This window comes from Mauremys mutica, chromosome 3 (assembly GCF_020497125.1).
Source record: "Mauremys mutica isolate MM-2020 ecotype Southern chromosome 3, ASM2049712v1, whole genome shotgun sequence".
NCBI classification, from domain to species: domain Eukaryota; kingdom Metazoa; phylum Chordata; order Testudines; family Geoemydidae; genus Mauremys; species Mauremys mutica.
Window position 1 is genome coordinate 191,947,309 of NC_059074.1, and position 13,532 is coordinate 191,960,840.

Consider the following 13,532-nt stretch of genomic DNA (forward strand, 5'->3'; position numbering starts at 1 on the left):
GCAGCATGGGAGATTGTAAAAAAAAGTAATAATCCTTTCCAAGGAGACATCCTGCTGAGTAATCAAGTTTTAACAACCAGGACTTACTTTGCTTATCAGGGTTAGCAAGATCTTTAGACTAGCATAGTTATCTCATTGATTAGAAATAAATATTAATATGGAATATATTGCATATGAATATCTGGGTGAAATTCATCCTGTGCACAAAGCCCATGAAGTGCACAAAGCCCACTTAGGTCCTCCTGAGGGCTTACTTTGGCTTAGGTGGTTCATATACCTTGTATCATCTGTTCTACAGAGATCCATTTCACCCTATGACTTTAGCAGTACCAAGAGAGAAATACAAGTGTTGAACTTTCCCATTTAAAAAAAATATAAAAATTAATGAGTGTTTGAAGACTGAGCTTTACCTCCTATTTATGCATCTCGTGAATGAAAACTAGAGAAATTTATTTTTATAAGTAGATGGGAAAGATACCTGAAATGAAAAGCTTTTTTAGTTTCATGTTCTTGAACTATACATCCCACATACAGTAGTTTGGTTGTGGGGATTGGAGAAGGAAATACTTTTTAAATATACAGCATCTTCTGTTATTTTTGGATGACCTGCTCGCAATCTACAATTACCAGCAGAAGGAGAAAATATCTGTTACTGGAGAGGCCTGTAATCCAGCAGACAAATGGCGTGACAAGATCCAATGGCTGGAAGCGAGTGTCAGCAGTGTTTAAACTGAAAGTAAAATACACATTTTTAACAGAGAGGATAATTAATGGCTAGGACAACTCACCAAGGAGTATGATAGATTCTCCATAAACTGGAGTCTTTCCATTAAGATGGCATAAAAGAGATCTTTCTAGAAGATATGCTGTAGCTCAACCAAAAGTTGTTGGACCAAATATAGGAATCACTTGGTGTGGCCTGTGTTGTACAAAAGATCAGATGAGATTATCATAGTGGTCCCTTTTCATCAACATGACCAAGTGCAGCACAATCTAGCCCTAAATAAAAGTCGTCCTTCCTTGGACATTTCTTGGACATACTTGAGAGAATTATTCTACCTTTATATTATGTGAATATACATTAAAAGAAGATTAGCAATAGTTATTGCTCTGCAATTTGTACCTTTGCTCGGCCAGAGAGGCCAGAAAAATGCTGCAGCATCATATCCAGTCTGCCAGTTATTATTATTCATAGCATCATAGTGCTAGAAGCCCTAGTCAGGGACCAGGACCTCATGGTGGTAGGCATAAAAACAACAAAGACAGTCCCCCACCCCTACAAGCTCAGCTACACCAGCTCCATCTGGATATAATCTCATGTATGTGGGAGTAATATAATCTAGAGGAATCCAAGTAAATGTATAGAATCAAAGGAAAAAGCTGCTTCTAGTCCTGAACTGAACTGGAAATTCCAGGTACTAGGTATCTGTCCTTCAATATTTAAGCTATGACATCTCCTGCCTCTGAAGCGTGACACTTCGAGAATGCTAGAAAGTAAAGCTTTTCCACCCAACTAGTCTTAGTTTTGTTTTTTTATATTTTCTCAGTTTACCAAGAAGCTCCATCCTTTTCATCTTTAATATTCCCTTTTCCATGTACATAGTTAGGCCCCCATCTTTTTCCTTTAGATATCTGCTCTATTACCCATGTTTTTCATCTCTTCCCATCCCTTCATATCACCAAATTCTTGTTTCTATCTTTCTATTTCCTCCTAAATGCTCCCATTTCTCCCCCCTAAACATTTACAGACAGACAGACAGACACACACACACATACTCCCCTCCCCGCCCCCCCACAAGTTTCTCTTGTCTGAAGAGCCCTGGATCCAGAAGAGAGGAGTGAAATTCAAATCATTAGAAAACACTCAACTATTTTCTTGAATTCTAATTCCAGGTCTAGCATTCTAAACATAGAACAGGGAGGCAGGAACCCTCAAGTTCGTCTTCACTGCCACAATGACTCCTGACTCCATGAGCAATTGATTTAGGCCCCAATCCACAAAGATACCCCAGATTTAGCAAGCATACAACTAACTGACAAACTCACCCCAAGGATCATGTAGTCTCTCCTCCTTCACCTAGAGAACTCCCTCACAAAACTCCCATTATGCTTATAATAACTGGTGCCACGAGACCAATCAACCTGGCCTGCTTCTGGGCCTCTCCAACATTGCTCCTTCTGCATCAGGGGACAAATCACCTTGCACAATCTGCTCAAGGTTCAAGACATGCCACATCTACTCATTTGAAGATGTGTCTAATCCACAGATCTACAATCTTAGTTCAAGACAACTCATTTGGACAATTCCTCAATATCATTTGTCGATGGCATACCAAGTGGCAAGAACAAGCTTCAAACGTAACCAATGCCTATCTCATGACGAGAGCCGGCGCCAGGCACCAGTCCAGCAAGCAGGTGCTTGGGGCAGCCAACAGAAAGGGGCGGCAGGTCTGGCTCTTCGGTGGCGAGTCCCTCAGTCCCTCTTGGAGGGAAGGACCTGCCACCGAATTGCTGCCGAAGAATAAAAAAGCCGATTGTGGCCTTTTTTTTCCCCCCCGCCACTTGGGCCAGCAAAAACGCTGGCGTCGGCCCTGCTCATGACAGATACAACAGTCCAGCCCCTGGTTTTGACATTCTATGCTATCTGTGGCCAAAGAACGCCGTGAACTACCCTAGAAAACCACAGATGTAAGACAGAATTTACAAGCACTATTGAGAAGACAACCAGACCAATGGCTATAGTGGCTATTACTGACATGGTTAGGATTTCCTTGACTATTTAAAAAGTCAGCACTTTGTGGGTCCCATTCTAAATCGTTCTTCAGGAGCATAATGGCCATACTGGGTCAACTAGTGGCCCATCAAATCCAGGATCCTGTCCGGCAGTGGCTGGAGCCAGATGCTTCAGAAGGAATGGAGAGAACAGGGCAGTCATCCACCTCAGTGTTTACTCCTTTTTCCAGATCACTTATGAATATGTTGAACAGCACTGGCCCCAGTACAGACCTCTGGGGGACCCCACTATTTACTTCTCTCTTTTCTGAAAACTGACCATTTATTCCTACTCTTTGTTTCCTATCTTTTAACCAGTTACTGATCCAGGAGAGGACCTTTCCTCCTATGACTCCTTACTTTGCTTAAGACCCTTTGGTGAGGGCTGTGCAACTGACACTCTGGGCAGGAGGTGCAGCACTGCCGGACATCCTCATGTACTCCTGGCCAGAAGAATCTGCACAAGATCCATGCTTAGGTCTTCTCTACCCCCAAGTGTCCCCCAAAGAGGTGACTGGGAGTGAGACTTAATATTGCCTTTTGATGTTTTTGGGGTACCAGGAGCTGGTTTACCATTTGGTCCTGCATTTGTATGACCCGGTATAGGAGGTTCTTCTTAATGAAGAAATAGGGTGCCGGCCCTCGGGCCTTTCCTTTCACAGGCACCCCATCTATCTGGCATTATCATATCTGGGGTCTTCTGCCTGGTCTCGCCCAAAAGTCTCTCTTCCAGGATCTATCGACCCGAACTCCGAGGAACTGGCCTCCAACTTCCTCAGTCAGTTCGGTAGCATTGGAGTTGGGACCAGATGCTACTTCCTCCTCCTCACCTCTGGGGGTTTCTTCCTCAGTTCTTCATGCCCGTTGGCCTACCAGGGCCATGTTCTGACCCTGAATTAGAATTCGGGTGCCCAAAGCCTTTGCCACCTTTCTTTCCCTCTTGGTTTTTCTGCCTTTCCCGGGGGTGGGGAACAACTCTTGAGATATTTCAGCAAAGTGTGTGTGGGGGGGTGACTTTCTGTTAGGGATGATTCCATAACTTCGGGGTCCTCTCCTTTTTTACGCCCCTCTGTCGGGAGTAAATTTCCAAATCCTGGGAAATCCCTTCCAATGAGCACAGGGTATGGGAGTTTAGGGACCACTCCTGCTTTTACCCTGGTGATAGTCCCCTGGATTTCGATCTTCACAGGGATGAAGGATAATAGCTAACGGTCCCATGTACACATGTTACTCCTGTATGCTTAGCCTGTATTAACTGGCTGTGTTTCACTAGTTTCCCTGAAATCAAGGTGACAGCACTGCCAGAATCCACAAATGCCATGGTCTCTACCCCATTCAGTTTTACTGGTTTTGTATATTGATGTGGGGTAACTGCAACCCCCACAAGGTTGATTAGGTTGCATGGGTCCGCTCAATCTCCCAGGTTACACTGCATGGGTTCCTCAATGTTGGGACATTGTGCTGCTAGGTGTCCCCATTCTCCACATGCGTAGCACCTGGAAGGGGCTCTAGGTGCTCCTCTGTCTCTTGGGTTAGGGGTCTTTACCCCATGGTTCCCCGCACTCAGGCTATTTTCCCCCTTCTGGGTTTCCGGCTGCTCTGTGGCCACTACCCTCTTCCACCTGGGGCCCCCCGGATGCTTGGTTGTTTGACCTTCCGAGGGCAAGGCCAGGTACTTGTTTCAGGAGGGGCCTTCTGTGGGTGGTCGGGACAGTTCTCGGGCCGCTGTCCGTCTCTCCACTAATGTGATCACCCCGTCGTAGGTGGCAGGGTCATTCTGGCCCAACCATGCACAAAGATCTGGAGGCAATCCCCTCATATAGCGGTCTATGACCAAAGTTTCCAACATTTCTTCTGGGTTGCATGCCTCGGGTTGCAACCACTTCCGTGCAAGGTGGATGAGGTCAAACAGTTGGGAACTCGGAGGCTTGCCCTCCTGGTACCTCCACTCATGGTATCTCTGGGCCCGTACTGCTGTTGTTACTCCTGATCGCGCCAGGATCTCTGCCTTCAGCCGGGGGTAGTCAATGGCAGCTTCAACAGACATGTCGTGATAGGCTTTCTGGGCCTCTCCACATAAGAAGGGGGCAAGGACGCTGGCCCACTGGTCCTGGGGCCAAGGCTCATTCAAGGCAGTTCTCTCAAAGGAGAGGAGATACGCCTCTATGTCATCGTCGGCTGTCATCTTCGGTAGGCAGCCAGCAGCCCTCCATACTCACGACCCTTCAGACCCTTGGTTTTTGGCGTGAGGGCTTTCAACTGGTTTACCACCTCCTGTAAGAGGGCTCAATCCTGGGTGGCCTACCCTATCAATAATTGTTTAGTCTCTTGTTGTAGCCGCATGAATTCCTGTTGCGCCTTCGCCTGTACTCGGGTGGCCTCCTGCTGGGCTGCAGTGGCTTGGATCAGTGCTTTTATTATGTCTTCCATCGTGGTGAGGACACCCAAACCCAGTGCACTTTTTTTTTTAAACTCTTCCCTTCTTCCACCGCACAGTGAACAATAAGGCAATCAGATCCCACCTCTGACACCAGTTGTGACAAAGCTCCAAGTCTGTATTGGTGGGTCCCGCGCTTCCTGGCAGATTCAGTGGCCTCAGAAGCTCAGTAAGGCCCTCAATATGACCTCCCTTTCCCAGTATGGCGGCAAAGGTTACAGCTTATTGAGCTATTTTCATCACAGAGCAGTATGGGAGGTGGGAAGGTGGGAAGATCACAGTCTCTGTTGCTCCTTAGAGCTCCATAGGCACCATTTGGTCTTCTGCCTGGACCAAAGTCGGTTTTCCCTCTCCCTAAGGGATCTCTGTAGATCATGCAGGGAGGAAGAGGGGAACCCGGGCGCGCCCTCTACTCCGGATTCCAGCCCAGGGACCCTAATGATAGCAGCTACCCTCCTCCACTGACGCTGCTTTGATTCCCTGGGTCACTTCCCCGTGCTCCCCTTTCCCAAGCTTCACTCTTACCTCAGGGCTCAGGAATGCTTCCTCTCCTCCAGCTTCTTTCACCTGGGCTCCTCCTGAGAGAACTGGCAAGGAGAGCTTTTAAACCAGTATAAGTGGGACCTTAATTGGTTCCAGCTGTCTCCATTAGCCTAACAGCCTTAACTGACCCTTTGTCAGTTAACTGAGGTCAGGTGCCGGCATTAGCCTAACGACCTTAACTGGTTAAATTGGCCTCAGGTGTCTTGACTGGCCTGGAGTAGCCCTTGTTGGGCTATCCAGGAAACAGCGACCTGCTCATTCTGAGGCTGATATACCTGCCTTCCACTATCCTCTTATATCCTTCTGGAACTGAAAGTGTTAAGAGCAGCTTAGAATGCCTTTTGCTTTTATTCCATTTGACCAAATCTGACTTTCTGTGCTTTGATTTATAATCGCTAAAATCTCTCTTTTGTAGTGAATAAATTTGTTTGTTTATTCTACCTGAAGCAGTGTGTTTGGTTTGAAGCATGTCAGAGACTCCCCTTGGGATAACAAGCCTGGTACATATCAATTTCTTTGTAAATTGATGAGCTCATACAAGCTTGCAGTGTTCAGCAGGAATAATAACACTGCAAGATAGAGGTTCCTAGGATTGTGTCTGGGACCGGAGATATTGGCCAGTGTCATTCAGTTGCACAATCCAAGCAGCGGCTGGCCAAAAGTGCTCACTTGTGTAGCCGGGAGCACCTTACATGCTAGATGCTGTGCGTGAACAGCCTGGGAGTGGGGGTTCTCAAAGCGGAGCAGGGTAAGGCTGGCTCCCAGAGTTGAGGATTGGAGTGATCTAGGAGATCACTGGTCCAGATAACACCAGGGGAACATCACAAGTTTCAACTAATTTGCCTGGTACTGAAGTTAGGCTCACTGGTCCATAAATTGCCTGAAATTGCCAAGATCACTTTTGGAGACTTTTTTTAAAAATCAGCATTATATTAGCTAGCCTCCAGTCATCCGGTGACAGCGAAGGCAGCAGAGAAAAGATTTCAAGCCATCGCATGTGCTGTAACCCATGCTCCCTGGTAAGTCTATTTCTAATCACAAATGCTATTTCAGAAATGCAGGTCATTATCATCTCCATTAATTTTAATAAAGAATTATTTCATTACTTATTTGAGTTATTCTTTTGTATCTCAGACATGCAAGCAAAACCTTGGAGAAGTATCCTAGTAGTTTTCAGTGCAACATTGACTGTGCTAGCCTACAGACTTAACTTTAAAATGTGACAAATTGATAACCTAGGACTAAAGCCTTTGATGCCAAGCCATCTCCATTCATAAGATTTAATTTGTGTTTTATCCTTACCATACATTCAGTTTGGGTTCAGACTCATTTCCAAGGTCTCATGTTATGGGCGATTAAGTCACAATACAGTCAGATTTCACAGTAGGAGCCGTGTTAGTCTGTAGCCGCAAAAAGAACAGGAGTACTTGTGGCACTTGTCAGAGACTAACACATTTATTTGAGCATAAGCTTTCGTGGATCTAATAGGGGATACAGCAATCTTCCGGTGTTCCTGGTTATGACTACAGTGTACTTACCTAGGAACCTTAACTTTTTTCCTATTATGATTTTTCTGAGAAGCTAATGGACATGACACAATAATACAACTGCTAGCATAACATTATACACAACAAGTTTTGTTTTCAGAATCAATCAACTCCCAGAGTGTAGCTCATTGGATAGCTGGAGAGGCGTCAGTTAAACATGAGTCCTTATGTATGAAAGGACTAAGTCCTGGCTGGCATGAAAGGTGTTGCCAGAAGCCTTCTCTATAGCCCTTGTGCTCATCTGTTCAATGGGCAGTCACAACACGGCACAGCCTACACACCCGCCTAGTGCTAAGAAGACATCAGCATATTGTACATCAGGGATTCTATTGTGTACTTGTTGCCAGCTGTGCCTGAAGCCAACTGCATTTGCCATCAAAACTATTAGATGAAGTTTCAGATGACAAAACTTTTGACCCGTAAAGTTTGACAGCAAATCAGTCTGTTATCAGTTTCGTATGGTGACAAATTGTTTTGTTGTTTAAAGTTTTAGAAGTTAAAAGTTTACATTTGTTACCACTTCCTGTTTTAATTTTGGATCTTTGTGTCCCTAGCCTGTTTGCCAGAAGCTGGGAATGGGCGACGGGGGATGGACCACTTGCTGATTACCTGTTCTGTCCATTCCCTCTGAAGCACCCGGCATTGGCCACCGTTGGAAAGACAGGATACTGGGCAAGATGGGCTTTTGGTCTGACCAAGTATGGCCGTTCTTATGTTCTAAACTATTTTCTGGGTCCTGCTTTGTCGTGCCTGGAGATCCATTAGCTCTTCCCCAAATGCTAATTAAGCAGATTGGCAACCAATGGGAATAATTTTTTTTTGTCTCTTCTCACATAATCAGATTCTGCCTACTTTTCTACTCCTTTCTTCAGTCTCCCTCCTGCCTAGAAGAGCAGACAGAAAAGGAGATGGAAGGAGAAAATGGAGCTGAATATTTGAAGATTCCTAGTCAACAGTTTCAAAGTAGAATTTTAGTAACTCCAGACACTGCTATGTGGGTAATGTATTTGCTCCTAGGATCTCACTGCTTTTTAGGAGGCATAATCTTCCCCTATATGCTCAGCTCATGCAGATCTATATGCAGTGGCATATTGCATGTTAGCTATATATATTTACTCTGGAAATTAAATGACATTTTTAGAACATTCTTCCACTTTCCTCCCAGGCTTCTGCCCCCTCCCCCAAAGTCTAAAAAAAAATAAGATGAGAGTCAGGAAATTAGATACAAACTTTGAGTTTGGCTCCCACCACTGCACAAGCACTCAACTTCTGCCAGCGATTTTAAATCTGAAATAATAGGAGGGTGCTCAGGGGATGGTAATGAGATAAAGAGCAACTGACCCCTAGCTGGCCAGTCTAATGTGGTCTAGGTTAATAGTGACCAAAAGTTATTACCCTGGGAAGGCCTCCACCTTACTGGCCAGATCTGGCTCACTAGCAGGCAATGTGTGGGAAGCTTTGGGGAAAAAAGGAATAAAAATACTTTGGGGAATCTCATTTACACCTCAGACATTTTGGGAAGAAAGTATCTGATTGATTTTTGGACACTTTGAAGTCAACAAATCCATCACATTTCAGACTGGAAGCATGGAAAAGTTATTTTGCTTTTGAGAGGGGGAGACAGACAGGAAAAATATCAGAACTCAGGCTTGACTTAAGCAGACAATACTGGAGCATACTATTATAACAACTGTGGCGGGCTCTTGAGGGCAGTTGGTCAGTTACCCTCTCCATGTAATTTTTATTTCAATCCTGGGAGGATTATATTTAATAACAAAAGCTAATATATTATGTAAAGCTACAAGTGATTTCTAGATTTGTTTTTGTGATTATCTGTATGACCTTGATAACCTCCACAGATGAAAATCACTACTTTTATTTTAATAGAAAATTCTAATTCAACTCTTTGGAGCAGCTTAGATGGACATTCATATTGTGACACTACTGAATAGAATGTTTCTGCTTGCTGAAGGTTGCTAAGGTCACATATGAAATCAGATAAACTCAGAAAACTCATCTATGAGTAGAATTATTTTCAAGTGAAACAACTCTGACAGTAAACAAATTATTCCCATATTCTCAACACGCAAACAAGATCCTGAGTGATCATTCATACTCAATCTTCAAAAGTCTGAGCCAGATTTCTGATGCACAGGTTTTGAAAAGAATATATTCCTCCGAAATACAGCTCAATACAGATTTAGACACTAGCAGGTTATTTGAACTCCTTCTCTGAAGCCCTTTCAAAAAATTAAATAATTGTCAAATTACAAATCTTAATGGAGATACAAGCCAGTATACGTACTATTACATACAAAACTCCCTGATGTTACAAGAATATTATATTTGCAAAGTCAAGCCTTCAAAAGTTAGTAAATGCCTGCCTAAAGAATGCCCACACAACCTTAATTCAGCCTCCTTGTGCATACATGCTATGATACAATCTTTAATTACACGATCACATGCTATTTTTCCTCTCATAGCTTCATTTTTTTTAAAAAAGGAAACAAAACACAATCCTAACATGTGCAACCATGTTGACTTCCACAATGCTGCCCTCAAACGCCCTTTGCGCCTCACCCCTCAGAATTCCAATCAAGTCCCTTCCTCCTCCTCCTCCTCTTCCTCACTGCCTAGGCATCACCAGGAAGATCACTGCTCTCTGTTCCTGTACCCAGCACCACAGTGACCCATGGCCTCTGGGAGAAAAAACTGCAGAGAAAGTGTTACAGAGCCCCTGGAGAAGAGCATGCTCAGTCATTCTGCAGTGATGGTGCTTGCGCAGCCTGATCAAATGCAGGAGCTGCGAGGGGATGGAGCATATTCAGTGCAGACGCAATCTTCAGAGAAGTCAGCGGCCAAACTCTAACGAGCTTCTAGTGAGCATGTGCAAAGTGTGATGGTTGGAGGGTCTTTACTAAATTTGGGCAGATTTTGACAGGGAGAGCAAAAGGCATATCCCTGAAACCAGGGAGACCCCCTCTGCTAAATTTCAAATCCCTGCTCCAAAGCATGGATGTGCTAGATCATCTCAACAAAATGGTTTTTAAGATTTTTTTTAAATCCAGGCAAAACAATGCGTTTTCTCCTAACCTTGTATTCCGTAACGGCTACACCATTTTTGCTAAAACTTTCCAAAAACATTCGATTCTGAAAAGATTAAAAGTTAGGGAAAGTTACAAGCCAATTGAAAACAGGGCCTTAACGGGAAGCATTAGGCAAACAAACTACACGCTTCACTTAAATAAGCTCAGCATAATTTAAAGTCAGTTTGTAGAACCAGCCATTAAGGTTTCAATGTCAACATAAATGGACAGTATCATCAATGTACATTGACTGGAAAAAAAGATGCACTAGAACTGATTTGGGGACATAATTTGAAATTTAGCATAAATTAACAAAAAATTGGTTTCCCCGAGTTATTTAGACAATTTTCAAAATTTCCAATTTACACCAGGAATGTCAGAGAAATAAGTGCAATTATAAGGTGAAGACATCCACTATTAACAGCCTGTTAAAACTTAATATGACAGTGTAGGATAGCTGAATAACAAACTAATCAAAATAACTGGTTTAACAAAGACTCCTTATTGAACTGAGAATGATTTGATCTGCCATAAAAAAAGGAATGCAATGTTACTTTTTCTTTATTTAGCATGGACTATATTACACCTTAGTAAAACTATAAACCTCCCTAAGGTAGGTCTACAATCCTTATTTTTTGCAAGCACAGAAAGATATTCATGAGGAATGTTAATAGCTACATTCCAACCCATTAATCCTCCATCTGACAATATGAGCTGTGAAGAAGTTGGAAAAGACTCAGAAAAGAACCTTTTAAAAAAAAAATTCTTCAATTAGCCACAATAGAATCCCAGACTTTATGATTTGACTTCGTCAGCTAAGAAGTCGAAGGCAGAACAATGTGTATCAAAAGAAAAGGAAGCCGTTGCGCATTTTTTCCTCATTAAAAATCCTTGTTTGTAGTGTCTCAAGTATGGGTAAAGCTGACTTTCAAAGTCATTCCCCAAACCCCCACCAATCCTGTAAACAGGTACGTTCACAAGTACTTCACATCATTTGGCCAAAACTACTTTTTGGTTTTAATAAAATTTTGTGCTTCTTTCAAAAGTGTTTCAACATCTTCGTTATCTTTGTCTTCAGGATCTGGCTCCCAATCGGAATCTTCATCAGTAGGGTCATACTCCTCTTTCTCCTCGTCATCTAGAAAGCTGTCATTCAGGTCATATTCATTCGGTTCACCATCATTATCACTGTCCTCCTCCAAAACACTTTTTCCTGTACAGGGCAAAATGTAGAGAGATTAAAGTATACACTTCAAGCGTTGTGGAAAAATCTAGATCTACGAGGTGCTTATTATAATGCCATTAGCTCAAGAGTTACAGTAATTTCACTTTTTTTAACCAAAAATTACTACAACTATTACAAAACTTTTTATGGGATTATTTAGCTGTTCTATTAATAGAATACTTTGCACTTAGTTATATTTATAGCACTTTTCACCCAAGGATACCAAAGCATTTATAAATATTAAGTAAGCTTCTCATCACTGTGACACATTGTACCCCATGTTTACCAATTTATATGATTATGATATATTTTGTACAAAGTATGCCTTGTGAGGTATCATTTGAAAACTCATAATCCACTGAACATAACTATCCTGTTAAAATGTGTGTAACAACACTGTATATGGAGTTACAAGATCTTGCTATATGATTGTTACTAAAATACGCTGTAGTTCTGGGTAACACCCTCAGACCATTTTCTCAAAGACAAAGGCACACTGGCAGGCCAACTAGGTGCTAAAAGCTCGGTACTAAGATCAGAGATTCACCAGCAGGGGAGTTGTAAACAAGAAATTTACAATTCATCTGACGGACAGCTGGCAGCTCACATATGCCATGGAATTGCCTGACCCCATGACCCAGGAAAGACTTTTCCAGTACAAAGTGTTAGAGTATAAGAAGTGAGAAAAATGCCTCTAGATACCTCTCTTTCCCCATCTCTACTCACGGCAGCAAGATTGCTTGAAAGACAAAAGGTGCATCATTGAACTGGGGAAGTGGTCCTGGCCTGGAGGTTTTTACAGCCAGTATGATATGCTGAAAGCTTCTGGGTGAGAGAAACCTTTTTGCTTTTAAACTTATCGGCCTTGGTAAAGTTTAGGAATTAGCTTGTGTGTTTATCCTTTTATTTCTTTTGAAACCAATTCTAACTCATATACCTTATCACTTATAATCACTTTAAATCTTTCTCTAGTTAATCAACTTGTTTTACGGTTTTATCTAAACCAGCGTGTTTGATTGAAGTGTTCGGGAAATCTCTACTCAGGTCAACAGGGCTGGTGCATATTCATTACCCTTTGTTGGAATGACAGACTAATTTATGAGCTTGTACAGTCCAGTGGGCTACTGAACAAGACGCACATTTCTTGGGGGCAAGACTGGGATTGAGGGATATGTGCATGTCGCCCTGTATCTATTCATGGATGGCTGTGCATAGCATTCATGCATTGAGCTGGGAGTGTTTTAACATGCTGGTGGCAGTGAATGAACAGAGCCTAGAGGGTTTGCTGTTCACTAGCAAAGCAGTGTGAAAGGCATCCTAGTCTAGAGAGATAAGGGGACATAGTTCAAGTTGCACCCTGGGGAATGTCACAACCACCACTATAAAATATTACTTCCATTTTTCAGATGGGTGGACTATGGCACAGGGAAGTTAAAAGACTTGCTGGAAGACACACAGCAATCTGTGGAGGAGACAAGAGTACAATCCAAGAAAACCTAGTCCACAGTCCTCTGGATCTAACTACTTGCTTTGGACAATCCAGTTGTGATGCATGCGCCTAGAAAGGAATCAAACACTTACCAACTCTGCCAATCTGGGCTGTAATCTACCATTTTGCTTGCTGTTTTACCACCTACCATCAGCTCTAAAAGGATCAACTAATCATTTCCACCCAACCCCACTAACTTCACTGCTGAAAATGGTACAGTTTGTTACAAAAGTCACTGACGGCGTATGGAACAGCAGAATCATTAGGGAACAGAGAAGTGGCAGATGTCCTAAATACGGTAAAAACAAAATCCCCACCATTTCAAAGCAAACCATAGAGAAGGTGTAAAAATACAGTCAAGTTGCAAGACAAAGGAAGGAAAAATTAGAAATAAAGAGACATACAGGACTGAACAAAGGGGAGGGTGGAGAAG

At 42.9% G+C, this 13,532-nt stretch overlaps 1 protein-coding gene across 3 annotated transcripts in view; it reads right to left on the reverse strand.

The window, feature by feature from the left end:
- Positions 1-9,312: 9,312 nt before the first annotated feature.
- The window catches only part of APLF (aprataxin and PNKP like factor), a 135,063-nt gene continuing 130,843 nt past the window's right edge, over positions 9,313-13,532 (reverse strand). For all 3 annotated transcript variants that reach the window (XM_045009945.1, XM_045009946.1, XM_045009947.1), the window contains one exon: positions 9,313-11,598. In XM_045009945.1, the coding sequence (XP_044865880.1) occupies positions 11,390-11,598 (209 nt within the window). In that variant the 3' untranslated portion in view covers positions 9,313-11,389. The remainder of the gene's footprint in view (positions 11,599-13,532) is intronic.